The 27,461-nt window shown below is 41.9% G+C and overlaps 1 protein-coding gene and 1 long non-coding RNA gene across 6 annotated transcripts in view; one reads left to right on the plus strand and one right to left on the minus strand.

Moving 5' to 3' along the window:
* Positions 1-14,492: 14,492 nt before the first annotated feature.
* SPRY2 (sprouty RTK signaling antagonist 2) lies at positions 14,493-19,328 on the minus strand. Of its 3 annotated transcripts, none has more exons than XM_082701460.1 (2): positions 19,149-19,328; positions 14,493-16,277 (listed from the first exon to the last, which is right to left on the minus strand). In XM_082701460.1, exon 2 carries the CDS (start codon positions 16,224-16,226, stop codon positions 15,279-15,281), a length of 948 nt encoding a protein of 315 aa, XP_082557586.1. In that variant the 5' UTR covers positions 16,227-16,277; positions 19,149-19,328; the 3' UTR covers positions 14,493-15,278. The 3 variants fall into 3 exon arrangements, with proteins under 3 accessions (XP_082557586.1, XP_082557587.1, XP_082557588.1); XM_082701461.1 differs by having other exon boundaries at positions 19,144-19,226; XM_082701462.1 differs by lacking the exon at positions 19,149-19,328 and adding an exon at positions 18,727-19,116.
* Positions 16,286-27,461, plus strand: part of LOC309849138 — a 262,806-nt gene continuing 251,630 nt past the window's right edge. For all 3 annotated transcript variants that reach the window (XR_014303519.1, XR_014303520.1, XR_014303521.1), the window contains exons 1-2: positions 16,286-18,063; positions 26,238-26,343. This is a non-coding gene — a long non-coding RNA (uncharacterized lncRNA). The remainder of the gene's footprint in view (positions 18,064-26,237; positions 26,344-27,461) is intronic.

A 27,461-nucleotide genomic window follows, 5' to 3' on the forward strand; every position in this document is an offset into this window, starting at 1 on the left:
AATGTTTCAACTTTCTTCAGTGTTCTCTGTTTAATTAGAATTACTCCCTCTATGAACCTCTCCAGCTAGCAATCTAATAACCATTAGCAGAATTTATTTACTGTTTAAATTGCTGCTTAAAGTTTAGGCTTGGTAGCAAAGATTTTTGTCAGGTAACTGCCTCATCTCTGCCTTCAAGGTATGTATAAGGACTTTTCTTATAAAAAAATAAACTTGAAGTCCTAGGAAAAATGTTTTTTGGGGCGGGTGGTGGGGGGATGGTGACAAGAGGAGCAGAAAATTATATGTATCTAAATGTACCTGCAAATCTGTTGCACTTGGGAAAAGTTTAGATTCTTCTATTCTTTTGAATAAGCACATTTGCAGATCTGAATCTTAGAGTTAAATGATGTATGAGACTAACAACAAATTAAAACAATAAAAATGGATCTGCCACACTCAGTAAGTCCACATCTTTTCATTTCCTACAGGGGAGAAAAAGAAAAAAAAATCCTACTGTAGTAACCATCCTAGAATTTTGGAAGCCTCCAAACTTGATTTAGTATTTCTACCAAATTCAAATAGAGTATGAAATTCAGTGTTTTAGTTTTTGAATTCATAGCACTTTCTCCATGTTTAGATGAGTCTGATTAGAACAGTCACAATTGTATTATAGTTATTAGGACTAAGAAAATCAATTAAAATAAAATGGTATGTTTCCAAATGGTTCTAACTAGGGAATTGAGTGGAAAATTTTGAGTCAACTATTATATAAGTTATTCTTAAATTCAACAGCCAAGAGAAAATTCTTTTATATTTTTCAACAACTTTCTCAATTCTGGTTCATTAAAATGTAACACATAGAGAAGACAGAAAATATTTTCTCATGGCTTTCTCTTTAGATAGATTTCCAAACCTATCAATAATCACTGAAGGACAAGTAGCAGTGGTGTGGCAATTACAATAGAAATAGTATTAGATACCATCTACGAATATAGTTTGTGATAGCCAAATTTTAAAAGAGAACTTGTTACCTGTGTATGAAGACACTGGAACAAAAATATCATGAGTGCCAAATCCATGTTTTTTCCCCTAAGAGAGAAAGAGAGAGGAAGGGGATAGGGAGAGGGAAAGGAAGAGAGAATGCTAAGCAGACTCCATGCTGAGCACTGAGCCCAGCCCCAGGCTGGATCCCAAGACCCTGAGATCATGACCTGAGCTTCAATCAAGTCAGATGACTGAGCCACCCAGGCACCCTCAGAATGCATCTAAGAGATGTCTCTCTGCCGGCATTGATAGGGATAAACAACTATGATATGATCAAAACATGAGAGTTGGAATCAAAATCTGGGCTTGCCGATGCTTTCACTTGCTCACTTGCTCATCTGCAGAAACTCCACTTTCTTCTCACATAGAATAGGACTAAGAGTACCTGTCCTACAAGCATCTCAGGGTTTGCTGTGAGGATCAAAGACCAAAATGAGACATTCCGTGTGAGAGCAACAAGTCAACAGTAGGGCTCTGCTCAGTAAAATGTAATGTTTTGCACAGATGTGGCCCCAATTTCCATATTAAGTTTTGGGTCTAGAACTCAAGGGGAACAAACAAAGGTAGGGTGCATTGGTATGTAATGGTATTTAACTAAAAATGGTTTTATTTGTATTTTTCTTAACCTTGCAAAGGAAGTGACATGGCTCTCTAACCACCAAAGCTATCATTTAGTAAATACTTTGTTTACTGGCATGTGTTCATGCCGCAAACACTGCGTATCTAAGGCGCACGCTAGATATGGGGATACAATACCCCTTGCCCTGTTCAGCTTCCAGAAACTTAACGAAGACAGGGGTGATAGAGCATAGTTTTAATAATGAAACAATCCACAGAAAGAATAGTCTTAATCCTTCTCTATATATGAGTAAATTGATTTTCAGAAATGTAATCACCCCCTGGCCGCCATCCAGCCAGCAGGTGGAAGCACCAACATGAGATGTCATCTACCAGGTTCCAAAGTCAGTGATCTTGACTGTCACAGTTATATTGCATCGAAACAGTTTTGTTGGTGCTTCCCTAGAGACCCCCTAAAGGTCTCATAGATGGTTTAGTCATTAAATTGTTCTTTTGTGGGGCACCTGAGTGGTTTAGTCAGGTAAGCTGCCAGCTCTTGGTTTTGACTCAGCTCCTGATCTTGAGGTCCTGGGATTGAGCCCCTGCCTTGGGCTTCACACTCAGTGCAGAGTCTGCTTGAGGATTCTTTCTCTCCCTCTTCCTCTGCCCCTCCCGCTGTGTGCTCTCTCTCTCTCTCAAATAAATAAATCTTTTAAAAAATTCTTCTTTTGTAAAATTATTTATGTATATTGGGATATCTGAAATGTCAGTTTTTGGAAGAGAAATATATTTTACATTTTTAAATATAGCTTTCTGCCTAATACAGGTTTAGGGTCCCATTTTTAAAAGCCCCACGTTTTTGTCATCAGGCAGTAAATATATGACGTACTGCTAAAGGTCTAAAGGCAAAGCCGATTAGACATAACTATTTTTTTTTTTTTTTAGATTTTATTTATTTATTTGACAGACAGAGATCGTAAGTAGACAGAGAGGCAGGCAGAGAGAGAGAGGAGGAAGCAGGCTCCCTGCTGAGCAGAGAGCCCGATGCGGGGCTCGATCCCAGGGTCCTGGGATCATGACCTGAGCCGAAGGCAGCGGCTTAACCACTGAGCCACACAGGCGCCCCTAGACATAACTATTTTTAATTAATGTGTTTCCCTAGATCCTTGTTGCTTGTGATCATTAATTTTATGCATCATCTTGTCTGGTCCATAGCACCCAGATATTTGGTCAAACATTATTTTGGGTGTTTCAAGAGGGTGTTATTTGGATGGGATTAATATTTAAGTGATCAGATTTTGAGTGAAGTAGTTTGCCCTCCATAGTGTGGGTGAGCCTCATCTAATCAGTGAATGGCCTCAATAGGCTGAACTCCTCCAAATAAGGAAAAAGGAATTCTAGTAGCAGATGCCTTTGACTTTGGACTGTAATGTTGGTTCTTCCTGGGTGTCCAGCCTGTTGGCCCATCTTACAGATTTTGGACTTGTCAGCCTCCATATTTACTAGTGAGTTCCTTAAAATAAATCTCAATCTGTGCATGTCTGCATGTGTGCGTGTGTGTATCCTATTGATTCTGTTTTTCTGGACAACCCTGACTGATACAGTGTCCAGAGGGTGATGAGCAGACCTGTAGGATCTGTATAACTAGCATCACTGGGAGTTCATCAGAATGCAGATCTCTGATCCCTCCCTTGATCTATTGTTTGGAATCTGCATTTTAACAACATCTCCATACGGTTAATAAACACAGATTAGATAAGTCCTACCCAGGATGATCAGAATTCAAAATGCTTTTTTTTTTTTCTTTTTTCCTTTTCTTGTTATAAGTATCTCTGTTAGACTCAGTGTGTGTCTTTACGACATTTGAAGGTACTTTCACTTCAGGCTAGCCGAATGCTCTGGGGCAGGGAAGGGGTTAATGAGGGAAGTTGTTCCTGGTTCAATTGACTACTACTGAAGGTTCAAAAAAATTGATAAGTCTCTTTCCAATTCTGTAATCTAACTCACTGTCACTAGGAAAGCCTAGTCCATATTTCTGTTTGGGTTCATGAAATAGATACAGAAGCTGCTCAGCTGAGGGGAAAAAAGATACTTTGAAGAGTCATGAGCATCTAAGATAAGAAATGTATATATAAAATCACAATAGATTCATCTCTATAATAGTTGGATTGTGTTAATAAAATCCCCTGCGGGGGGTGCCTGGCCAACTCTTGATCTCAGGTCATGGATTTGAGCCCCATCTTGGGTATAGAGATTACTGAAACAAACACAAACAAACAAACAAACAAAACTTAAAAAAATTCATTTGAATGATATTTAAAGTACACTTATTTTGTGCTTATCACAGATTAAGCACAGGAGAAAGAGAGTAGTTTTCATTTGTCCTTTTTTTTTTTTAAAGTAGACTCCACGCCCAACATGGGTGCTTCTTGCCCAACATGGGGCTTGAACTCATGACCCTGAGATCAAAAAGGCACATGCTCTAGCCACTGCTCCCCTCATTTCTGTCTTTAAAAACTTGACAATGAGTTCAGTAGGATAGTTGTGTAAATAAGGAAGAGCAGTAACTTTGCACAGCTGCCTCCATAAACAGCCATGAAAGGAGGAAGTCCTAAGTTTTCTCCAACTAAATTCTTACTCTTGTAATTTATTTCACCTAAAATAATCAGTTGTGTTTTCCAAAATGACTACTTCTTCATATCTTTCCTTTCTTAGAAACCATTAGTATATCTTTACTCTCTATTGAATCCATTCATTCATTTCTCAACAAATACTTACTGAGCACTTCCTGTGTACCAGGTGCTGGGCTCAGCCCTGGAAACCTCGCTGTAAACAAAAAAAAAAGGTCTAATGAGAGAAAGCCAACAAATAATCACACAGATAATTATATAGCTACACTGACATTATGTTCTATGAAAGAAAAAGACTGACTAATATGACAGCAAATTATAAGGGAATGTTATCTAGATTGGGGTTAGAAGGAGCTTCCTTCCGAGGTATCCTTTTCACTAAATCTTAAAGGAAGGGTAAGAGTTTCCCAGGTGAACGGATGTAGGATGAGGTTAAGGACGGAGAAGTTTCCATGTAAAGGAAACGCTATTTGTGAAAGGTGTGTGGAAGGAAGAAAAGAAACTGGCGTCGGAAACAAAGAGAATGATGGAGCCTGGTGGCTAGGTTATAAAGAGGCAGAGCGATAGGTATCAGAGTGGGAAGAACCAGATCGTTCAGGGTCTTGAAAGAACAGGAACTTTGTTCAAAGAGCAAAAGGAAGTCATCACATCTGTTTAAAGAGGGATCAAAATGTTTACAACACGCTTTTGAAGGATCATTTTTACTGTCAATTGGAAAATGTTATGGAATGGCCAAAAATAGATTTTGGAAGACATGTTAGGATAAAATCCAGGTTCTTTAGTTTGACATTCAGATTCCTCAGAGTTGAGGCCAAATCTGTTTCCAGTCTTCATTATCGCTTCTCCCTTGCACGAATGTGCATGTCAGCCAGACCCATCCATTCTCTCTCCCCTGAACGGGATTTGCTCAATCCTGATTTTTGGCTTTCCGGAACATCTTTTGACTATGTATTTGTTTCAAGAGCCAGGCAAAACTTCATCTGTCCTCGGTTCCCTGGTTGAACATGGTTCATCTCTGTAAATATCTCAAATTGCTACCAGATTGAAAATTTAAGACACCATGAATTGTAACAAACACCAATATTTTTGAACGATGAAAAAAGTGAATGTAGTGCTGAATCTTACCGTTAGTCTTCCGAGGTACATAAATTGGTCATATTAGTTTAGCATTGCTTTGAAATTTCTCTCATCTATCCATGTACTTATGGGTCTCTCCATTTCTAAGGTCCTATAAAGTACTTACATGTTTTTTGAAGAAAAGTTTGATCCACAATAATTTCTCCAGTAACAAGTATTTTTTACTTCCTATTAAGTTTAAGGCCAATTACACAATACTTAATACCCTTGCTTTGGGGGTACATGATAACTTCTTGTTTCTATGCTGTTTCATGAAGATATTGTAAACAACAAACTTAACAGGTGTAGTATCAACAATGCAACAATTCATCAACTGGAGTAGACGAATATGAATACCAAAGACCAAGGCAGTGCAAACAATGAATGGTTAAGTATGGCAGGACTGTTGCCTAGCCAATGACAACAGTAGAACATCATTCATTTTAAGATGCATCCTGGTTTCAGAGATGCATGAATGAGCATGCAAATGTTCATCATAGAATTGAAAACCTATATTATATCTAGACCATTCTGTTGGTATTTACATTTTGCCGTGTATTCATACCTTCTCTTTCTTAGCTTTATTATACCTTCATTTTCCATCGAGTTCATTCATTTAGTCATTCACTCATCAACAATCTTCATTGAGTATCTCCTATATGCCAGTGCTGACTCTCCCCAAATGGACAACTACTGCTAGTTTCCCCTCCTTTATCCCCCTCTCCCCAAAACAACACCTAAATTGGTAGCATTGCTATAAATCCAACTGTGAGATTGTTAATGTAAACATATAGTACTTGGGACTATAAATAAATTCCTGAAGTTTTTCTTTCTGATAGAGCTCTCAAATTAACATTGGATAAAACTAAAGTATATAAATCTGACGACACAGCCATTTGTTTCAGTAGAAATAGTGCAAAAGTCTGTATGCTCACACAAACACGTGGACACATATATACACACATATACCCATGTATATATTCTCTTTGGAGAAGTATAGTATATTGAACATATAACTACATTATTAACAATATCTATTTAACAGTTGCCTGTTAACAAGTTATTTATTTAAAGGGTATTTCTGATTTCACTGTTAGATCCCTCCTGAAGTATGTATCATCACCTACTATTTGCAGGGAAGAAACTGAGCCATTGAGAGGTTAAGTAGCTTGCTCAAGACATGGCCAATGTCCCTCCTCGTTAGCCATATGAAATTTACACTTTTAATATCTTAGAGGTGGCTAAAATTTACAATAACAGCTTCATACACTTTCATTTTCAGACTTCTAGCTTAATTATTAGAGTAATTTGTTATATGAAAATTTTCATTGCTTTACAAAGGCCTTTACTTGTGTCTTTTTTCAGTAGAAGTTTACTTTAAATGTATGCTTCAATTTGTCAACTACATAGATAGGTGGGAAGAAAATAACATGGTGGTACCTAGTAACAATCAAAGGTACATCTAGAAAGAAAGGGCTTCTGAAAAGATATTTAGTCTTAACAATGCAACAAGTTTTTAAAACTAGAGTATTATTTAAAATGATTGATAATAGACCTTTTCTCCAAGAACTTTCAAATAGCTTAAGATAAAAGATAGTATTCATACCACAACTTAATTAAAACTGGAATAGGATAATAATTATTTCATTTACAGAATCATCCTAAAGTAGGGTTTTCATTTGGGATTTTTTTTTTTTTTGCAACAAAGAGATCTTGAACATTTTGTGGGACAGTTAACTAAGTTTGCTACTTGAAACAAATTTATGTCCATTAAGAAATGTCAGAAACAATCACAACATCAAAAATTCTAAAGATCTGCATCTCTTGAGTTCATGTGTATATACACATACATGTATATACATACGTATTTATTAGAAACAAATTTTCAGGACTAAAATCTCTTATAAAGAAACATCTGAAATTTACCAATCCATCTGGCTGCACGTCAATTCTTCTTTCATATTTAAGAAAGAGTCACTTCTTCTTTCGCACCTGGTTGTCTGCGGACTCCTTACCCACCCCCTCAGTTTTAGAAACTCATTCAAGTTCCTTTGCAGACATTCCTGCCTCTGAGAAACTCTCCTGACCCCACATACCACACCCAAGAGAGAATTAATCACTTCCTCCACAGATGTATTTTCAGTCTGTTATTGCATGTATTAGACTCTATAGTAAACATTTGTTTAGTTGTCCTACAGACCAGTTCTATGAGGAGATACTGTCTTCTATCTCTGGGATTTAACACGGTGTCTGAGGTTAAGAAAAAACAAATCAACTGAAATACAAAATAATAGTAAATACTTCTTTAGTACTTACTTCATACCAATCTCAAGGGTTAACATTTTACCCATATCGCTTCTACCTTCACAACAACCTTTGGGTCAAGAGTTACTGTCTGTCAGAGAAGACCTTAGGCTTACGGAAGTTAAATAACTTGCCTGTGGCGGCAAGGCTAACAAGTAGCAGAGGAGGCGATTTGCATAGCGTCTTCTCTCCAAACCTCAGGAAATTCAAGTATTACAGAAAAGTGGGATACTGGACATATAGATATTTACAAAGGTAGGGCATTTTTCCATAAGAAAAATTTCAGAGGCTTAGCACTTAGAAAGGAAATTCCAAAGTTTTGGCCCCAGCAATGTCCCCATGTCCTTCGACCTCACCCTCCCTCACACAGCGGACAGCTTTCCTTAGCACATGTCAGAGGATCTATTACATTCTTCCACGACTCCCCCAGCTACTGCTATAGCAGGATTTCTCAAACTCAGCATTACTGACATTTGGGCTAAATAACTCTTCGTGATGGGGTACTGTCTTGGGCACTGTTCTAGTTTAGCGGCATCCTTGGCTTCTACCTGCAAGATGCCGACAGCCCCCCTCTTCCACACCCAGTAGTGAAAACCAAAAATGTCTCAGACCTTGCCAAGTGTCCCTTGAGGGATTGAATTGCTCAGAACAGCAAGCATGGTAATGCTACCATGATTTGCTATGACTTAGAATTGAAGTCCTACACTATTAACTTCCAAAGGGCTTATGAACATCATTCTTAATTCACTAGTTCACAATCACAGACCCAGGAAATGCATTTCTCCCCCACTTACTGAACTCAGGAACAAGTAATTGCACACTGGGCCTATATATAGTTCTGATTGTTCATGTGGCAGGGCAGAGGCCCAGAAGACACACGACTGGGTTTTCTTGTGACTTTTCACAGATGACTACTATCAGACCAATAGCCTGTAAAAGAATCCATTTCCCAAGTTTAGGCTTAAAGGTAGAGTGTTGATGAATGTTTGGAACTAAATCAGTGAGGCCATATTCTAATTGTGTAGGTCAGAATCCAGGTGACATCTAGACCTGAATGCAGATGTACTGTCTAGTCACTGCTGCCCCTGGACAGTTCCTCACTAGCAGAGTGATGGGTCAGAGACAAACATCCCTTGGAACATCCTAACCGCTGGCTTGCTGACACGGTGGGTACTAGATGTATCTCAGGGCTGTGTAGGTGTTACTGCTTGATACGTGCTAGGCCTCTTGGTCATTAGGCTTTATGTTCACAGCAACCAACAGATATGCATCCTTAAATGCTGTTCTGAACAGACAAAGACGACTTTCCAACATAAGTCTCAGGACCGGTTTTCTGATATGAGCGGCTCCATAATAGGACTACTTTGTGCCTACTTTTGAGCAGGAAAACCAGGTTTGGGCTATAAAGAGTGCCCTGAGCCCATGAAGAACTTGGAGTAATGAGAGTCGGTGCAAGTGTGGAATTCATCAGAGCTCTCTTGACTGTAAGTCCTATTGATGCAAATCAGTAAACCAGATGTCATTTGGAGCACAAAGCCACCATTTCAAAATATGTAAATATTATCTTGAGAAGAGATGGTCATCTGGACCTTGAGTCACGTGAACCTGAGCAGCCAGGTCTCAGAGACTGTGTTTCAGCAAAGGCAGCTTTGCTCCAAAGCTCAACCATTTCTCTTCACACTATCACAGTTGCTTTTTTTTTTTTTTTTTTTTTTAAACTCTGCTTGATTATCCCCAATCTGTTCTTCAGAAGTATTTGTCCTTCTCTAGGTAATGAAGCAAGCAAAAACTATGGGTTAATGACCAGAGGTAAATTTCAGCAAACACTGGCAGACCAAGTAATTTCAACCCATTTCGTAGTTGTGTATCTTAAAAATGTTAGTTTTATCCGTATTTTTAAAAAATATTTATTTGACAGAGATATCACAAGTAGGCAGAGAGGCAGGCAGAGAGAGGGGGAAGAGGCTCCCTGCTGAGCAGAGAGCCCGATGTGGGGCTCGATCCCAGGATCCTGAGATCATAACCTGAGCTGAAGGCAGTCTTAACCCACTGAGCCACCCAAGCGCCCTGTATTTTTTTTTTTTAAGGGAGGGGTTTTAGTGAATCATGAATCTTAAAATTAAGAATAAACATAGTGGGATAAAGCCGTTTCAATATTAATCAAATATTGTTAAGTTTCATTTAGGATTTAGGATATGAGCATAGTGAACATAGATTTGTTTATTGAGTTAACACCAACTCTGTTGCATCTCTCTTAGCAAAATTCTGGCATTTGAGTAGCTAAAGCCATTGCAAAGACCTGGAGACCAAACCCACTACTGAAAACGCATCAGTGCTTTTCTGATTTCTGTATTCCCATAGTGCCTTGCTCGCGCCTTTGCTACGAAAGTCCTGTCTTGCATTAAAGGTGCTAACTTTCTTTTTGTACCGCATTGACTAGCCTTGTGATTTGTGGAGAGTAGACATTCAAATAAAATCAAAATGCCAAATGATTTTGGATCCCAAATTCTATTCCATGTTGGTCCTTGTATTAAGCCAAATTATTTATTCTTCTCTGCGCATTAGAATTGTTTTGAGAAATAAACTCCTTTAAGGTATGCTGAAGTCAGGGCACCTGGGTGGCTCAGTCGTTAAGTGTCTGCCTTTGGCTCAGGTTATGATCCCAGAGTCATGGGATTGAGCCCTGCATTGGGCTCTCTGCTCTGTGGGAAGCCTGCTTCTCCCTCTCCCATTTCTCTCTGCTTGTGTTCCCTCTCTCACTGTGTCTCTCCATGTCAAATAAATAAATAAAATCTTTATTTAAAAAAAAAAAAGTTCTGCCAAAGTCTTACTTGCCTCCTCTAGCCAAACCAGAGGCCTAGGTGACAGGCTTTCTAATTTCCTTTAACAGTTGATTAAAAAAAAAAAAGAAGAAGAGAGAAAAAAAAAGTTAGTTGCCACCTGAGCTTGGCTCATTAAAAATTCTTCAGGTCAGTCAAAATGCAGTCTTAGATAACAATGTGAAACGCTGGGGGTGCCTGGGTGGCTCAGTTGGTTAAACAGCTGCCTTCGGCTCGGGTCGTGATCCCAGCGTCCTGGGATCGGGTCCCACATGGGGCTCCTTGCTCAGCGGGGAGCCTGCTTCTCCCTCTGCCTCTGCCTGCCATTCTGTCTGCCTGTGCTCGCTCTCTCCCCCTCTCTCTCTCTGATAAATAAATAAAATCTAAAAAAAAAAAAAAAAAAGAGTCTTTGGCGCAGGTCATGATCCTGGGGTTGTGCAATCAAGTCCCATGTCAGGCTCTCTGCTCAGTGGGAGTCTGCTTCTGCCTCTCCCTCTTCCTGTGTTCTCTCTCTCAAAAAAAAAAAAAGGAAAAAAAATCTTTAACAGTATGAAACATCGACTAGCCATGGATAATTTCAAAGCTAATCTTTTATTTGCTGTACTTTTCTTCCCTTTTTTTCTTTTTTGACTCTTAGTGAACATCTCAAGTTTAATTTTAACCAGAGGTACACTAACACTAGCGGTATTCACATTTTGTCTCTCATTATTCGCATGGTTGTCTCATGATGTATGGGGTGGGGGCACCCAAATATAATCCAAGTATAGGGTGAATACAGTCTGACAGCTTTATCCTTCCAGGAATGACCATACCAGTGATTAAATATTCCAGATGTATAACATTGCTTTGTTTAGTTAGCAGTTGTTTTAAAATTCTGGGGCGCCTGGGTGGCTCAGTGGGTTAAGCCGCTGCCTTCGGCTCAGGTCATGATCTCAGGGTCCTGGGATCGAGTCCCGCATCAGGCTCTCTGCTCAGCGGGGAGCCTGCTTCCTCCTCTCTCTCTCTGCCTGCCTCTCTGCCTACTTGTAATCTCTGTCAAATAAATAAATAAAATCTTTAAAATTCTGCTTTGGTCTTCAATTGATGAACACCCACCCCTGATATGTCCCAGAGAAGTATGGCAACTGTCTTAACTAAAATGGAAATTAACGGAACTTTTGCCATAGTGAGTATTGAAAACCAAGATTGATACAATACTGATGTATCAGTTAATAAATTAACGCCCTCTTATTTTTCTTTACTGAATAGCAAAAAATACACTGCCCAAGGTGACCAATTATTTCTGACCTACAGTTTAACCATAGTGAGTATTGAAAACCAAGATTGATACAATACTGATGTATCAGTTAATAAATTAACGCCCTCTTATTTTTCTTTACTGAATAGCAAAAAATACACTGCCCAAGGTGACCAATTATTTCTGACCTACAGTTTAACCAGTTTCTAAAGTTGGGACTTTTGCACCTGCCTCTGGTCCTTGTGCACATTTAAGAGAGGAATTCGCAAATGCCCAATTGTAGATATAAATGCAAGTGAAACTCTAAGCCCATTAAACCTTTGAAAAGTTTGACCTATCTGCTCAGAGTTAATAAATGACATCAAACGCATCAACTGCCCATCAGTCACCTCACAACACTGAGCAAAGATCAAATTCGTTTATCTGGCATCATCAGTGTCTTAACTTACACAACCGGGACACAAGTGGTCTCTTTTTGAGACAAAGTGTTCTGGAGAAAGAAGTTATGCCAAAAGTTTGGTTGCGAGTACATGCACTTGGTTTTGGCTTTCTTTCACTGACAAGTCCCAGAGCTTGCCCCAACATGGTAGAAATTGGACAGGGCCTTAAAAAAAAAATCTCAACACACATAAATGAATGTTTTAACTAACAGTGATCATGTTGTCATTCTTAAATGAGTGTCAACACAGAGAATGTACAGGTTTCTAAAAAAAAATAAAATAAAAAGGGCAAGAAACCAGAAAATACAGCTAAGATCTCCCTAAATGCTTAGCAATCAACTGTTTGCTGTATCATTCTTACCTTTAACCTATCACGGTATCAAAATAAAGGCAGCTGGATTATAAACTCAATGTATATATATATGAATCTTCAAGAACCAGAGATTAAGAACCAGAGATTAAAAACCTGGTTATTCCTCCATCTCAATGAGATGCTACATTTAAAAGCTCTTTCACACACTTACGTTGTGAGTACCAGCTATTTAGGTATAAACAGTTAACTTTCCATATTCTGAAAATGAATTTTATACGGTATATATACTAAATGTTTAATAGTTTCATTGGAAGCTTCTTGAGGAATCCAATTTTCCTATTAATCTTTAAATAATTTTCATCAGGACTTAATATATACTTACACAGATCTTCTAATTTCAGTTGGTTATTACTATGTTCTACGTTCAAAGGAGGGAATTATGCTTTACATCTATCCCATTTTAAAAGGGGGGCGGCACTGAATTAGAAGTCAATTCCTAGGTCAGTCAGTAGTTCTCAAACCAGACATGACTAGTGATTTTTTAAATATACAAATAGCTAGATCACACCATACAACTCTGAATAACCACAGCAGAGAGTTCTTAACCTACTTCTTCATTTGATGCAGTATGTCTATAGAAGACTTGGGAAGCTCCTTGTCTGCTGAAAAAAAATGACTTGCAATTTCTATACTGAGTAAGTCCAATCAGTGCATAGGGCAGCTATTGAGGAATAAAGCTAATTAGTCAAAATTTTTATGCTTTATAAATCCTTACAACCATACAATGAATAAGAAACCCTGCCTTATTTTCCAACATTAATTTCTCATAGATCATCAGGGATTTTCAATCTAAGAGTATTAGAATTGCAATGCTCACTATCCCAAGGTGAAACTAGAGTAAATAATTTCTCAATTAATTTAACCTTATGTTTTTTGGAGAAAGTTCAGAGCAATGTCTTGGTTTAAGAGGCTATGTATTTCCTTGAAAGCTAATTTTAAAAAACAAAACAGAAGACAACCTGTACTAGGGTAAGACCAGAGCAGGAGCCCCAGAACAGGAAACAAGATTCAACAGTGATAGGTAAATCATTTTCTAGACTTCCGGTGATTCTTGGCATCAAGAGCTTGTGCTTCAGAAGAAAAAAAAAAAATCATCATCCACAAAGTGACTAATTAATGAAATGACTTGTTACAAGTAAGTAAACCTAGGATTTGTCGAGACGGGCTGCAGCAGCTTGCTGAGTATTTGCTCCCAGAAGACAAATGCAAACACAGTGGCTTTTTGCTGTATTGCGTCTTTTTCCCAAAGTGGAATTTAACAATTTTCTGGAACATTTGATTTAATAAGACAGGGCCTCTCCATTGGCTTCTCTGGGCTTCAATTATTAGGCCAATAATGGATGAGATTTTATGACAGCCAACACCTGAATCAAAACAAGTTAAAATTTTCATGTCATTTCTAATCTAAGAAACTTTTGGTATCATGGTGATAAACTTAAGTCTAAAACCATACCGGCTGGAAAAAACATAGCCACAATCAGCTAAGTCAAGAAAACATTTTTGCCTCATTGATCTGTGTATACTCATACCAGGCAGAGGACAGTCAATAAATGTTGTACTAAACTCGTTTTTCTGGTCCTGAATTAGCCTCATGGCTATTCATAATACTTAATTCCGTATGTAAAGAAAAAAACCTTAATTGTTAATCTTTTAGGGAAGTCTCCAGAATGAATTAGTTAAACATTTTTTTTTTTTTTAAACATGCAAAACAGAGGAAAGCCAACAGTCTGTAAAAGGAAAGAACAGGAACAATGATCTCAGGATTAATACACCCGAGTCAAGTGCTCAGTTATTTTCCTCCCAATTACCAGAATTATCTCTAGGGGGAAAAAAAATCCCTGAATCTCCCCTTTAAAGAGCCTTGTAGGTAAGTGAAACTATTTCATTGAAATGCTAGTCTTGACATGAAATTTGGGTTTTTTCACTTCAAAAACAAAACAAAACAAAAACAAAAACAAAGAAAAGGTAAAATAAGACAAAACAGTTCAGTTTAATTTCAAACGTTAATATATTTTCTATTTTATATTGAACATATGCATCTGTAACCCCTCTTTTGCAGCAACTAGCACATCCTCATAAAAGGGGCAAAATTTGTAAGATGCCTCTTAAAATAAATATTCTTTTTTATAAAATAATAAAACTTCAAATAAATATTCTTTACACTAAACAATATGTTGAAAAAATTAGAAAATAAAGGTTGAATTTTACTGTAACTGTACAATATACATGAAGTCCAAAGGGAAATCAGAGTCTTACAATAAAGGCTTTCTGTAAGGCAAAATACAATCTAAAAACATACTGATTGATTCACATTCTTCCGAATGTACAACATATTAGTATAATATTTTGTGACTGTGCCATATAGTATAGCACAACTTGTTTTTCACAGTTGCAAATATTACTGTATATACAAAAATATAGCACATTATCTCTGGAGAAAACAATGGAAAAAAAGTCATTGGCTAATTTACAAATTTTGCAAGTACTATTCACAAACAAAAACTTTACCTAGGAGTGTCTGTTGCTTTTAGCTTATGCAACACGTGGGTCCCCAAGTTCCTTATCCCAAACTCTGAGCTCCATTAGCTAAGTTCTAACAAGCGTATCAGTTAAAATGGCACATGGACAAAAAGCATTTCACTGCAAACAGCGAAGGATATCCCAACCCTCTATTAACAGTGCCAAGATTATAACTATTTAGTTGGTTGCATATGTGTTAAAAAAAAAAAAAAAAAGGAACAATCCTCATTACTGTCATATTCCTGATTCATGGTGCTATGTTGGTTTTTCAAAGTTCCTGGGTGGGACAGTGGGAACTTTGCAGCACACCGTGTTTGAGTTTTTACAGCGGCATCCAGGCCTGTTAACCCGGTCATAACACCCCTGGCACAATTTAAGGCAACCCTTGGCTGGAAGATAACACCATAAACAAGGCAAAAAGAGGGACATGACGCCCATGGCAGACCAACGTGTACAACAGTGAGACTGGCTGCAAGAACACGGGTTGTCAGCACAGTTGTCCTCGTCATCATTAGAACAGTGATAGAAGAGACCTTTCACACAGCACACACAAGTCCCATAGTCAATCACGTTTTGGGCTGAGCAAAGGCACTGCTTGTCGCAGATCCAGTCTGATGGCAGCGGCCTAGGGTAGGTGCACTCCTTGCACTTGCACTTGCCACAGTCCTCACACCTGTAGGCATGCAGGCCCAAATCTTCCTTGCTCAGGGGCTTAAGCTCACCTGGCTTGAGCTCGGATTTGGGCTGCACACGGATTATCCCATCAGCAACAGGGCCCGAGGAGAAAGACGGTCCTAACAGTCTCTGTTCAGAGGAACTGCTGCTGTTACTTGTCCTTGTACTGCTCCGAGACCCCGAGCTGACTGTGCTGATGGACCTGGACAGAGGGGCTCGTGCAGAAGAATGGACCTGTGGTTGTTGGAGCCTGGGAGGCTGGCGGTGCTCGGGCAGACCGTGGAGCCTCTCCTGTTTGTGCTGAGCAGAGGGGCGAGGAGCAGGCTTGAGCCCAGGTCGTGGGACCACAGTAGGCCCCTCTGTGTACTCATTGGTGTTTCGGATGGCTCTGATCTGATCCAGAGACAACACGTGTACCTGCTGGGTGAGGGCATCTCTGGGGTCGGGCTCCCCACGCTGCCGGCCAATGTCACGGGACGCCTGCAGCAAGGACTGGGACCCGCTGCCACTCTGAGCTCTGGCCTCCATCAGGTCTGGGAAGTGTGGTCACTCCAGCGGGCTTAGAACACATCTGAATTCCTGCAGAAACCAAGAGGAAAGAGCTGGTTTACACTCCAGGATACTTCCCACTCTCCGCCCACCTGAATTAACTCTTCGCTTTCCACTCTCCTAGAGGAACAGGATTTGAAATGGAGTGGCCACGGAGGGAATTACAATAGCCATACATGATCATCACTGCCATACCAGAAAGTAAAAATTATGACCGGGTACTGACAGTCCTTTAACCTTGCGATGTGTAGTTAACGCAAAGCTGATCTTTGTTTCAATCACGTAAGAATTGGTTCTCTATTCAAATAAACATAAAACTGCAAGGTTCAGGTTCAAGGTAAAGACTGCAAGAAAATAACCTTAGAACACAACACTGCTGCCACCAGATGCAAACGTTGAATACTTTTTCAAAATCTGAGATGGGTTTAACTTTGTCGTGGTCATTTTTGCCTTAAACATCAATAAATGCAGCCTAGAAATTCTTGGTTCTTACTCTGCTTTTACATCATACACCTCGAATTATAATTTAGCAAGTATCCTGCAACTTTTTAGAATACCGTAGAATGAATGTGACTTGCAAAAAAGCAAATACATGCCCCCCACCCCGAAGTTATGTTTCACAACAGTCATGCATTATTAACTATATAGTAGCAAAAGTTATAAACTAAAAACAAATCCATTCCAACCCTGCTAAGGTGCCAGGAAAATGAGAACCAGCAAAAAGACGACAGGAACTTATTTTCAACTTCTCAACAACTTGTGGATCAAACATTTTACAATCAATAGCCTGAGAAAGCATCTTTAATTCTGTACCTAAGACTGTTCTCCCTGTTTCAGAAATCAGTTATGTCCAAAAATCTTAACTGCTTTGCCTGTTTCCCAAAACTTAATAGTTTACAACCTAAACTGACTGGGGATAACAGGAAGTGTTTCAAAGACTCGTGTCACGTCTCCAATCTCTCATTCTGACATGTAATCGCTTAACCTGCAATCTCTCTATAAATGTCCAAACTATCACCCCCATTTGCTAAGTCTACAATGAACAAAAACGGGCCCCCGATTTTTATGAGAGACACAGGCAGGTGACACACGCCTCCCAATTCGGACCAAGGCAGAGCTGGAAACCGGATCTCACTTCCAACAGCAAGGAAGACAAGACCACGTAGATCTTTGCTTTCACTCCGTTTAGCGGCTCTATCTGCATCCCAACACCGTCCCCAGCAGGTGGGACACAGTCGGATCCCCAGGGGGCCTTTTTTCCCGGGAAACTGACACAGCCCAGGGGCCAAGCTGCCCTCACCCCGCACACAATCCTAAAACTGACTGGAAGGCGCGGAACCGGGGTGGGGGTGGGGGGGACGCGCCTTGAAACGCTAGAGCACACTTCCCCCTCTCTACCTCCCGGCTAAAATATATCCCACCCCAGAGAACTGCTAGCCAGCTCCCGAAGGGAACCACTCCACCCCCAGGCAGAGGTCACGCAGCCCACCGCAGGGCGTTCTGGCAAAGGCCCTCGAATGTCGGGCACAGGTTTCAAGCCCTGACGCCAAAAGCCATGTCTCAGATACACTGCCGGGACAGAGGTCGAACCCACGCACACTGTGCGACTCCACCATGCACTGTCCGAAGGCGCACTGCCTGCAAATCTGCACACCCCATCTGAGTGGAGAGAAAAAGTGAAAGAAAAATTGCTTTTTTAAAAGAAAGAGCAATTCCCAGAGCCCCACTGCACAAGCCAGGCGTGCAGCACGCAGATCCCTGCGCTGGAAACTTTCCGCGAAGATTTGCTTGCCTTGGAAAGTAGCATCTTTGGGAGGTAGGAGAGATTTTTTTTTTTTTTTTTAAACAAAAATGATTATTGCCCGTTCCTAGCCTCCTTTGCAGCTCCCGCCGCCCGCCCACCCCCCACGCTCCCCCATTCCCCACCCGGAAAGTGGTTAGAAACCTCCATTAATAACAGTGTGTGATCAGACTAAGGATTAAGGGAAAAGGACTTCAGCACAAGGGTGGGGCAAACACAGAAACCGCTTTGTAAAAACGCACAAGATTCCGAATTCAAGGCAGCAGCAGAAGCAGGAAAAAGTAGATCAGGCCATCAAAGGATATTAAAAAAAAAAAAAAAAAAACCAACCAAAACAACAACACCTAGCCTCTTTTGCCACCTATTTTCAGGTAATGGAAAACGATCGCGACCGCTTGATGACTTTCTTCCTGTGGTAGGTCAGCCCAATCCTCCAAAAATAAAAAAAGCGTGACCCAAGCCGACCACAGAGAACGGAAAAAAGAGAGAGCTGCACTTCCGAACCGCAGACCCGGCGCCCGGCAGGGCGACGCTTCCACCCGCACCGGCTCCCCTCTGTAGCCGGCACCCTGCCCATTTTTCACCCGCGGGGTTTCGCAGCCCCCGTGAGGCGAGCGACCCGCGCGCCCTCAGTCCCGCCGGCGCCCCTGCCTCGGGACGGTCTCACCCGGGACTTGCCTTCCCTGGAGAAGAACAGGTTAGAAATGCGGGCGCCTACGACGGGGACCTGGAAAACACAAAGTGTTTCCCCCTCCCTCTCCCGCTCTCTGCGCCGACTTCGCGGCCAAGGCAGGGCCAGCAGCCGACCCGCGACGAGCAGTCCGCCACCCCAACCCCCCAGAGCGCGGGCGCGTGGGGTCCTGGGGCTGGGGACGACACCGCGCCCGGCGCGCACTGCAGCCCCCGCCGAGGCAGGCCGAGCTCGGATCAAGGGCAGCTCCGCAGGCAGCTCCCTGGATCCCCGCGGGGAACCTGCGGGGTTAGAGAAAGGGAGGCCTGAGGAGAGACAGAGCCCACTCCTGGTCCGGCTGCACCTACTCCATGTTGCCCACAACGCGCCGGCAAAGGCGCCAGGAGGGGAAGAGCCAAACGTGCCTCACCGTGATCGCGGCTTTGCACCAACCCCTCTCCCTTGGATTCTCGTCTTCCTGCGATGTGCAAATAAAATCCAGCCCCGATGCAAACTTTTCGCCCCTTCTTTCCAAACTCTGCTTCAGTCCAAGTTCCGAGCAATCGGCGGGAGGGGAAAAAAAAAAGGAGGAAAATCCGGAGCCAAGTCCCCAGCCGATGAACACTCCGGGGTTCGGGGCTGGGGGCGACCCCCCTTCCAGAAACGCACGCGGAGTATTTCCTTTTTCTCAATGAACTGGAGGCCGAAGCGCCAACGGCTAGTCTCTTTTCCTGGCAGATGAGCGAAGGAGAAAAAGAAAACCGCCTTAGAGAAAACCTAAAGCCAGATGGCCAAGCCGTGCGGCCGCGGCCGCGTCGCCGCGGAGGCGGCGCGGGGGCGCGGGCCGGGCCGGGCGGGCGCGGGGGCCTGGGCGCTGCGCGCTCCGCCGGCCCCTGTCCTCCGCTCGCGCTGCGCCGCGCGGCTCTCAGCGGTGCAGACTGGGCGTTGTGGAGGCGCGGCGGCGAGGCCGAGGCGGGGGCGGTGGGTGCGGAGGAGGAGGTGAAGGAGGAGGAGGAGGAGGGTCTGGGGCCCGGCCGGGGGGGCTCGCCGTTGGCCTGCGCCCTCGCCTTTCCGGAGGCAGGGAGCTCTGCGGCGGCCGCGGCAGCAGTAAATGGCGTCATGTGGATCCGAGGCGGAACAGAGCAGTTGTTGTCCCAGAGGATATATCGCATCCGGTCCCAGCTCATTGGCTCCGCGGGGCTACATTCACTCACACTTCAGCGCCCGCCAGCGCTCCGAGCCGCAGGAGGCATTCAAAAGGGCAACCGCGCCGCCCCGCGCGTCCCCGGGCCGGTCCTGCCGCCCGGACGCGGTCACGCGGGGCGCCCGCGGGGCCGGGCTGGGCACGGCGGGGTCAGTTTATCCAGTTTCAAGGAAACACCGACCTTAAGGTTTCCCCAGAGGCCATGAGGACGAACGAGTCTTAGGCTCGCCCTGACTTAGGGAACTTTCTCCTGGCCATTGGGAAAAGGGAATGTGCATTGAAAACGAATCCCGGCCACTCAGTGTTCGCATTAAAACAACAAGTTGCAGGTTTTAAGAGTTTGTTCGGAATCCATTTCAAGGCCACCTCTCTTCTTTTCTGTTCCCCCTCGAGGGGGCGACGCGGAGAGGGGGGCGGAGGGGAAGGGGAGCGGGAAGTGAGGTGGGAGGGCTATTGGTTTATTCTTTGTCTACTGGATTAACCCGATTATACACCAGGCACCGGCACAAACCGCCTCCCCCACCTCGGAGCCGTGTACGAGAGGAGCGGAATGCAGATTCGGGTTTCAAGTACTTTATGTATGCTCTGACCGAGATTTGCCTTTGATGGTGTCGCTCTGGAGTTTTTAGTTTAGTAGGAGATTTTGTTTTATTTTTCAAGGAGAGTTAGCTCCTATAGATGGAGGTTTTTTGAAGATCTGTTTTGGTTGACGCAATAACTGAAGGACATTCTACAGTCCCAGCCTTTTAAAAATTAGTTAATAACACAGACACGATATAACTCAAGGTCGACAGGACGGGCTTCTGAAATGGGAGGGGGGCTTCCTGTTCCACGGCAGACGTCCTTCACTTAACCAGGGGTCACCCTCCTTCATTCCTGACTCTCCCTTGTCACCTAGAATATTTCCCATGAAGATCCTATTGTACATTTTGAAGGCAGTATGCATTTTCCCGCTTGAAGATGTAGAAATATTATTAAGATAGAAAATGCATAGGTACGCACTGCTCTAACTGCCGTTCGTTTACGAAGAAACGTGCCCGTACGTGGGAACACCGGTGGGAAATTAACCCCCCGCCCCCCGCCCCTGACACTGAATTCTAATAATTTACAGAATGTGCTTACTTTACAGGGCAGTACGGTCAAATCTCCCGAATAGCACCTGCCCTCGTGCGGGGTTAGAGTTCTTGAAATAGTGCTAGGAAAACGTGTTGCTTGACTCCCAGCTTCGGGCTCCAGTTCAGGTCCGTTTGCAGCTACCCTGGCGCTCGCTGCCTCCTCTCGGGCTCGAGCTCTAGACTGTCCCAGGCGCGCTCCCCGCCGCGCTGCGCTCTCGCCCTGCCTTCTCCATGTTTCTCTAGGGCGATCCCCACTCGCCCTGGGTTTGGAACAAGAGATGGCAGGGGAAGTGGCATGTGTTATTTCCGGGTGCTGGCCTACGTCCCCCACACCTCGGGAAGGGTGGACGAGGCTATATCGTCCGGCTCTGCCGTGTCCCTGGGGCTGAGGTTAAGGGACGACCGGGCCTCCACCGCCCGGGCAGCCCGCCCCACGCCCAAGTCCTTTGAGCCTCAGGGTGAACACCGGCGCCTCTGCGTTTATGGGACAGTCGGCCACCAGGGGGCGCCCGACTGGCGCGGGGCTGGGGCTGGTGCAGTCGGCTTTACCCGGTACTGGATGAGGGCAGGGGAGGGAGGTTGCGCTCTAAAATGTGTATTAGGCCGGCTGGTTCAAAATGAACAAAAGCCGGGTAGCTTTTCCTACCGTCTCTTGGGACACCTTCCGTGTGGAATATGAGATGAGATACCTAGGTTCGAAAGAACTCCAGCTTTTACCAATGCAAAGGAGTGGGGTGCCAAAGCCAAGGTCTGCAAGGCTGGTGGGCAACTCGATGCCCCTTTGGGGGCAGCAAGTCTCAGGCAGAGCAGGTGGAAGAAAAGCCTTCTCTTCGTCTTCTCAAACCCCTGCACCCAATGGCTGCTTCTTAGGAGACACTAGTACCCATGCTACTCTCCCACCCCGCTGCAGGAGCTTTGCGAAAACACACTGTTCTGGATCAAAGCTGGATTTAAATTAGGAGCTTCTGGCTGGTCAGAGCACCTTATATTTTTAATGAGTCAATAGGAAAGAATCTAGGAATTTATATTTATCTCTCATGAGCTAGAAAGAATCCCATGTAAGCTAGCTCTCCTCTCCTTCCCCCACAGCCTCCAGTTTAATTGACTGGAAAAACATTTAACCTATCACTTATGCACAAGGTAAAAACAAGAACCTGTTGCATTCTTTCTAACTTGCTCTTTATTATTTATTTAGTGAAAATTTTTTTTTTCAGATGTAGACTATACATCAATATATTGTGCCCCCAAATTTACCCCAAATTATAGCGAATTATAATCCTGGAGAGGAATGCTGTTTGTGTGTCTGCACGTGGGTATACAGACATAATGAAGTGTTTGGTGCAGCTCTTGCAACGTGTACCCAAATTAATTTTCACATTGCATTCCAAAATTATAACTGGGGTTCATTCTGGAAGATACTTCAGGATTATGAAAGAATGTTATGTAAAACTTCAGAGTGAAGCCCCATTTTCAAAGGTGCTGTGCAAGGTTCTAGGAAGGCAGCACTGCTCGAACAGGCATTACCATTTGCCTAGTGTTGAAAGTACAGAATCCATGGAAATTCTTGCTGCACCCTTACCATTCCTGAGTTCTCAGGTTGCACCAAGTAATATGCTTTCTTAATCCCAGCTCTTGAACAGGACAGCGTGTCATATATTTAGGATCTCATCCCTGCACTCATTTTATTTTCTGCATTCGTTTATTTGGGTTTACTTCATTTTATGAATATAATTATCCTCAATTTCTTTCTTTAATGGGGTTGTGTATAAACCTTTGTGAAGTTTGCAACCTCTATTTTTTGGTAGAGGGCATCCACAGAGGCAGTGTAGACATGCTTCTTTACCAGTAGGTATGTTGGCTGAGTTAACTCAGAATTTCAAGGTTACATTTCCTCATCTAAGCTTTTGATTCATGTCGTAGGCAAGGGAGAACATAGCTTTAAACAACTCTAGTTCCAGTTTCTTTGTTAGAGTGACCAAATCACTTGGCCTTACTAGGTTCTGACTCAGTTTTGATAACCAAAGAGAAATTTTGCAGGGATATGACGTGTTTTTGAGACAAAGAAGAATTAATAGATATTATTTTGTTGTGTTTGCTTTATAACCAAGGCAATTTATTTATGTATTCACACTTAAAACTGGCCCCAGAACACGATAGTGTGTACTGCTTCTGAGAGTAACAATCTAGTCTTTCAACCATCATTTCTCCTCACATCCCAAATGCAATAGAAAACTTAATTTATGCGTGGTCTTTTCTGGGAAGAACCTTCCTAAATTAAAGAGCTTTGCAATAATGGACCTTTTGATTTGGTGGCCATGGTTGTGGTCATTCAATTTGATTTGGCTTTGATTTTCCAAATTCTATTGATACTGTCTCTAGGAGGGTTTGGGAATAACTACACTGAAAGTTGCAAAGGAATTCAAAATAGACTACTAGGGTTCTTATCTATACAGCCTGAAGAACCGGAAACAGTTTATCTCTGCATCTGACCTTCTTCAAAGACGTCCCTTATCCCTAACTAAACTCAGAGAAAGATAGGGCGTTATCCCAGGGAAGGAGTGGTCTTGATGAGATGACTTTGAACTGGAGGCTCCTGTGAGTCTTGTCTTTCTCAGAGATCTTATATTCAACCTGAATCCACCTGGTGGTTTCAACTGGTTAATCAATCTTCCTGTTACATCCATGCACATTCCTACTGCAATTTATGCAAAATCAAATGTGGATTGAAGTTCTCAAGGCAAAACACAATTTCTTTGCTGGCCAATAAGATTTTCCTCATTATATTGTTGCAGGATTTTTTTTTCTCCATTGGTGCCCATAGTTCTTGGTCTCAATGCTTGGAAGAATGAAGAAGTAGACCAGACAGAGTGGTGGGTAGCAAAGCAGGGTTTACTGAGCAATAGCAAAGTGATAGTACAAGGTTCCCAACAACAGAGGGGACCTGAAGGGTTGACCACCAGAGTTCCTAAGTCTAAGGGTTTTAATGGGGTTGTTGGCAGGCTGTTTCAATTGATTAACCCTCCCTCTGCCTGTCATCCAATCAGATTTTGTCACCTATCATGGGGAAAGGGTGGAGGGCTCCTTCCTGGGTGGTGTAAAGAATGGTTTCCTCTTAGGGCGGGACCCCTTGTCCCTGCAGGCTTGCCTTCCAGTTATCCTTCCGTATTTCTAATTTATTTGTCCCTTGAACTCTAGATTAAGCTTTTTCCTTTGTAGGACTGATGTGTGCAAAGAAATTCTGATCAGTGAAAACACTGCCTTGTTGCTTTGCCTTTACTTGAGTAGCCCCAGGTTTATTTGTTTTTCTGTTTGTTTTTAACTTTTGATCTACTTTGTTCAAGAATCTTTAAACCCAATGCTAAAGCTTGGATTATAAGCTTATAAGTGCAAATCAGAAATTAAAATGAGTATTTGGATATTACTGGCGGAAGCCTAATAGCAGTAGGAAGATTTTAAACTCTGAACAAATAGGAGGTTTGGGTTATACATTTTTCAATATGTGGACACTTGATCAAAAGAACATAGGAAGTTCAACTTGTTTTCTAAGGAAGATGTAGTTGAAAAGATTCCACTAAAGTCATTCTGATGACCTAGACACCGCAATGTAGAGGATACTAGCAAGCCCTGATTTAATTTCAGTTAACAGGTCAAATATAAAAATGTTTAATTCGGTAAATGGAATAAGAGTGCATGCAAATTTAATTTGTTTCTTTGGAAAGGAAGTGTTTTGAAGTTATAGGGAATTGTGAATCATTTGAGAATATTGTGGTGTTATACGAAACGACTTTTCTATCTATACACACTCTGTGTTGAGTGTGACTGTTCCAGGGATCTGGGGAATGTATGTCACAGCTGCCATGTACTTTCTTTGTTATGGGCCTGAAACTAAAATAGAAAGATTCTTCACCTTCCCAGTCTTAAAAAAAAAGAAAACACATACTTTAATCTTTGTAAACCTTAGGCGCTCAATAGCACATTTCAATGAATGAATGAATTGAATGAATGCAATTAAAGTAAGTCAATACTTTTTGTCTTAATTTTGTAACAGCAAATTAAGAGTTTTTGAAATTTTCTTAATGACAGAATTTAAGAGTCATTGCACTAGCCTGGAAATTATCATTGTGTTTTGCATAATTATCAGGAAGTGACTGAATCAAGTTTGTTAAGGCCATGACTTTTAATCGCTGAAATAGTAAATATTATAAAGTTAGAGTAAATGTTAATGGGAGTATTATGCAATAGGAAGGAAGCTTGTAGGAAAAAGCTATTCTTAAACTATTTAATAAAGCAATTAATAAATAGGCTGATAAAGGGTAGCTAGAAAATATAGGTGAAAGTAAACATATGAATTTTTTACTTTGAAAAGTGCATTTGGCAAAAATATGATTATATTAATAATTAAAATTAAGTACTAATCCATAGCTTCAAGTTAAGAAGTTAGCACGAGGGGTCGGGCGGGGGCTATACCTGAATGACTCCGTCAGTTAGCATCTACCTTCAGCTCAGGTCATGATCCCACAGTTGAATTCCGTATCAGGTTTTTGTTTTTTTTTTGCTCAGTGGGAAGTCCGCTTCTCCCTCTGCCTGCTGCTTCCCCTGCTGGTGCTTGTGCTGTCTTTCTCTGACCAATAAATAAATAAAATCTTAAAAAAAGAAAAGGAAAGTTAGCACGGGGGTGCTAGGCTGGCTCAGTCAGCAGCATGTGACTCTTAATCTTCGGGTTGTGAGTTCGAGTCCCACGTTGGGTGTAGAGATGACTTAAAAATAAATAAACACATAAACTTAAAAAAAAAAAAGAGCAAGGACACATTTTAAACACAGTTGCAAGAAAGGCACTGATTAATGAACAATTTTGACCTTCACATTTTAAGTGAAAATCTCCTTGCCCTTTTGAGAAATAGTCTTCTCACCCTGGTTTGACACTAGGCAGAGACGTACTTGCATTATACCCTAAAAGGTACTGAAATCATGCATTTGAAAAATTAGAAATTAAATCTTCAAAATTATTAATCTTTGTTTTTTTAACTGTAATTTCTAAAATAAAATGATACTGCAGGTTGAAATCACAAATATCCTAATAGGTTCTGGAGGCTTTGGGAGTTTAAGACATCTGAATTTGGATTTAGTCTAGCCACTTTGGGCAACTCTGGTCACTATCTTCTAATGCTTAAATTCCACTCTGGCTTCTTGTTACTCCTAGGATAAAGATCCAAGTCCTCAACCCTGCTTCAAGGTCCTACGGTCCAGCCTCTTTCCCATCTCAGCCTTCTGGTATACCACATTCATCTGCTATCCACCCCACAGCTGTAAGTACTACCTTTTAATTGCTCCAAAGTACATCTACTCTGTCACAGGGCATTTGTACATGCTATCCGCACCCCCCCCCTTCACTTTTCTGGCCTTTCCCATATTAATTCCTACTACTCTTTCATATATCAGTTGTTTTGTTCTCAGGGAAGCTTTATTGACCTGAGTAGGTCAAGTCTCCTTTTTCCTCTCCTGACCTTCTTTGTTACAAACATACATGTGATTTTGTGATTGATTAATAACTGTCCTCTTCACTGTGTTCTAAGCGCCATGAGGTCTGGAATCCAAGTAGATTTTGCCTACTGTTTTACCTACAGCACTAAAGGGCCTGGTGCAATTAAGGAACTCAGACATAATTTTCAGATGAAATGAGTCAATGAATGAAGAATGAATGGGATAATTAACTTTAGTTCCCATTTGTAAAGGGGTTGCTGGGAGGATTGGATGATATAGAGTATCTCTAGAAAGCCTACCCTATGGGGTACTCTCAGTAAGTCAGCGTGATCATTTAAACTAACTTGGGTTTGATAGTTTATTTGATAAAATCACTCTTTTGCCTCCATATTTTCAAAGTTTTAAAATCAGTAAGCACAATTTGCTTTCTTTTATGTATCTTATTTGTTTGTACTCATGTGGAAATAAGAATCTGGGTTTGGAACAAGTTTTAATGACTGTATTTAGCTGTATTCAGCTATTAATAGTACTTCGATAGAAGTCTTAATCTTACATTGATTTGTTTTTATGTATAACCTCCTCAAAGTAGGTAAAACACTTTAGGGAAGAAGGGACCTATTTAGCTGTTGTGGTTGTTTCTGACTGGAATGTGTACTCGTTGAATTCCTTGCTCAAGAAATCTGCAGGCTTGAGAAATGTGAGTTCCTTCTTATTTGAGATTGGCTTCAACATTGGGGAGGCTTGTCCCACATTGAATGTAACTGTGTATTTTGTGGATGGACCCTTGTGTCTGAAATGGTATTGAAGCTCCATCTTGTTTGGAGGAAGATGTATGTTCACTTACATTAAACGATATGTGCAGAGGTATTTGTTGTACACCAGAGCGCCGTGATATTTCCCTGTCCTCAATTCTTTAGGTTATTGTGAATGTGTAAAGGTGAAT

This window comes from Mustela nivalis (assembly GCF_964662115.1).
Source record: "Mustela nivalis genome assembly, chromosome: 15".
Taxonomy (NCBI): Eukaryota; Metazoa; Chordata; class Mammalia; order Carnivora; family Mustelidae; genus Mustela; species Mustela nivalis.

What these genes read in the sequence shown, in the direction of transcription:
- SPRY2 (XM_082701460.1), bottom strand. Translation starts at nt 16,226, where the DNA reads ATGGAGGCCAGAGCTCAGAGTGGCAGCGGGTCCCAGTCCTTGCTGCAG.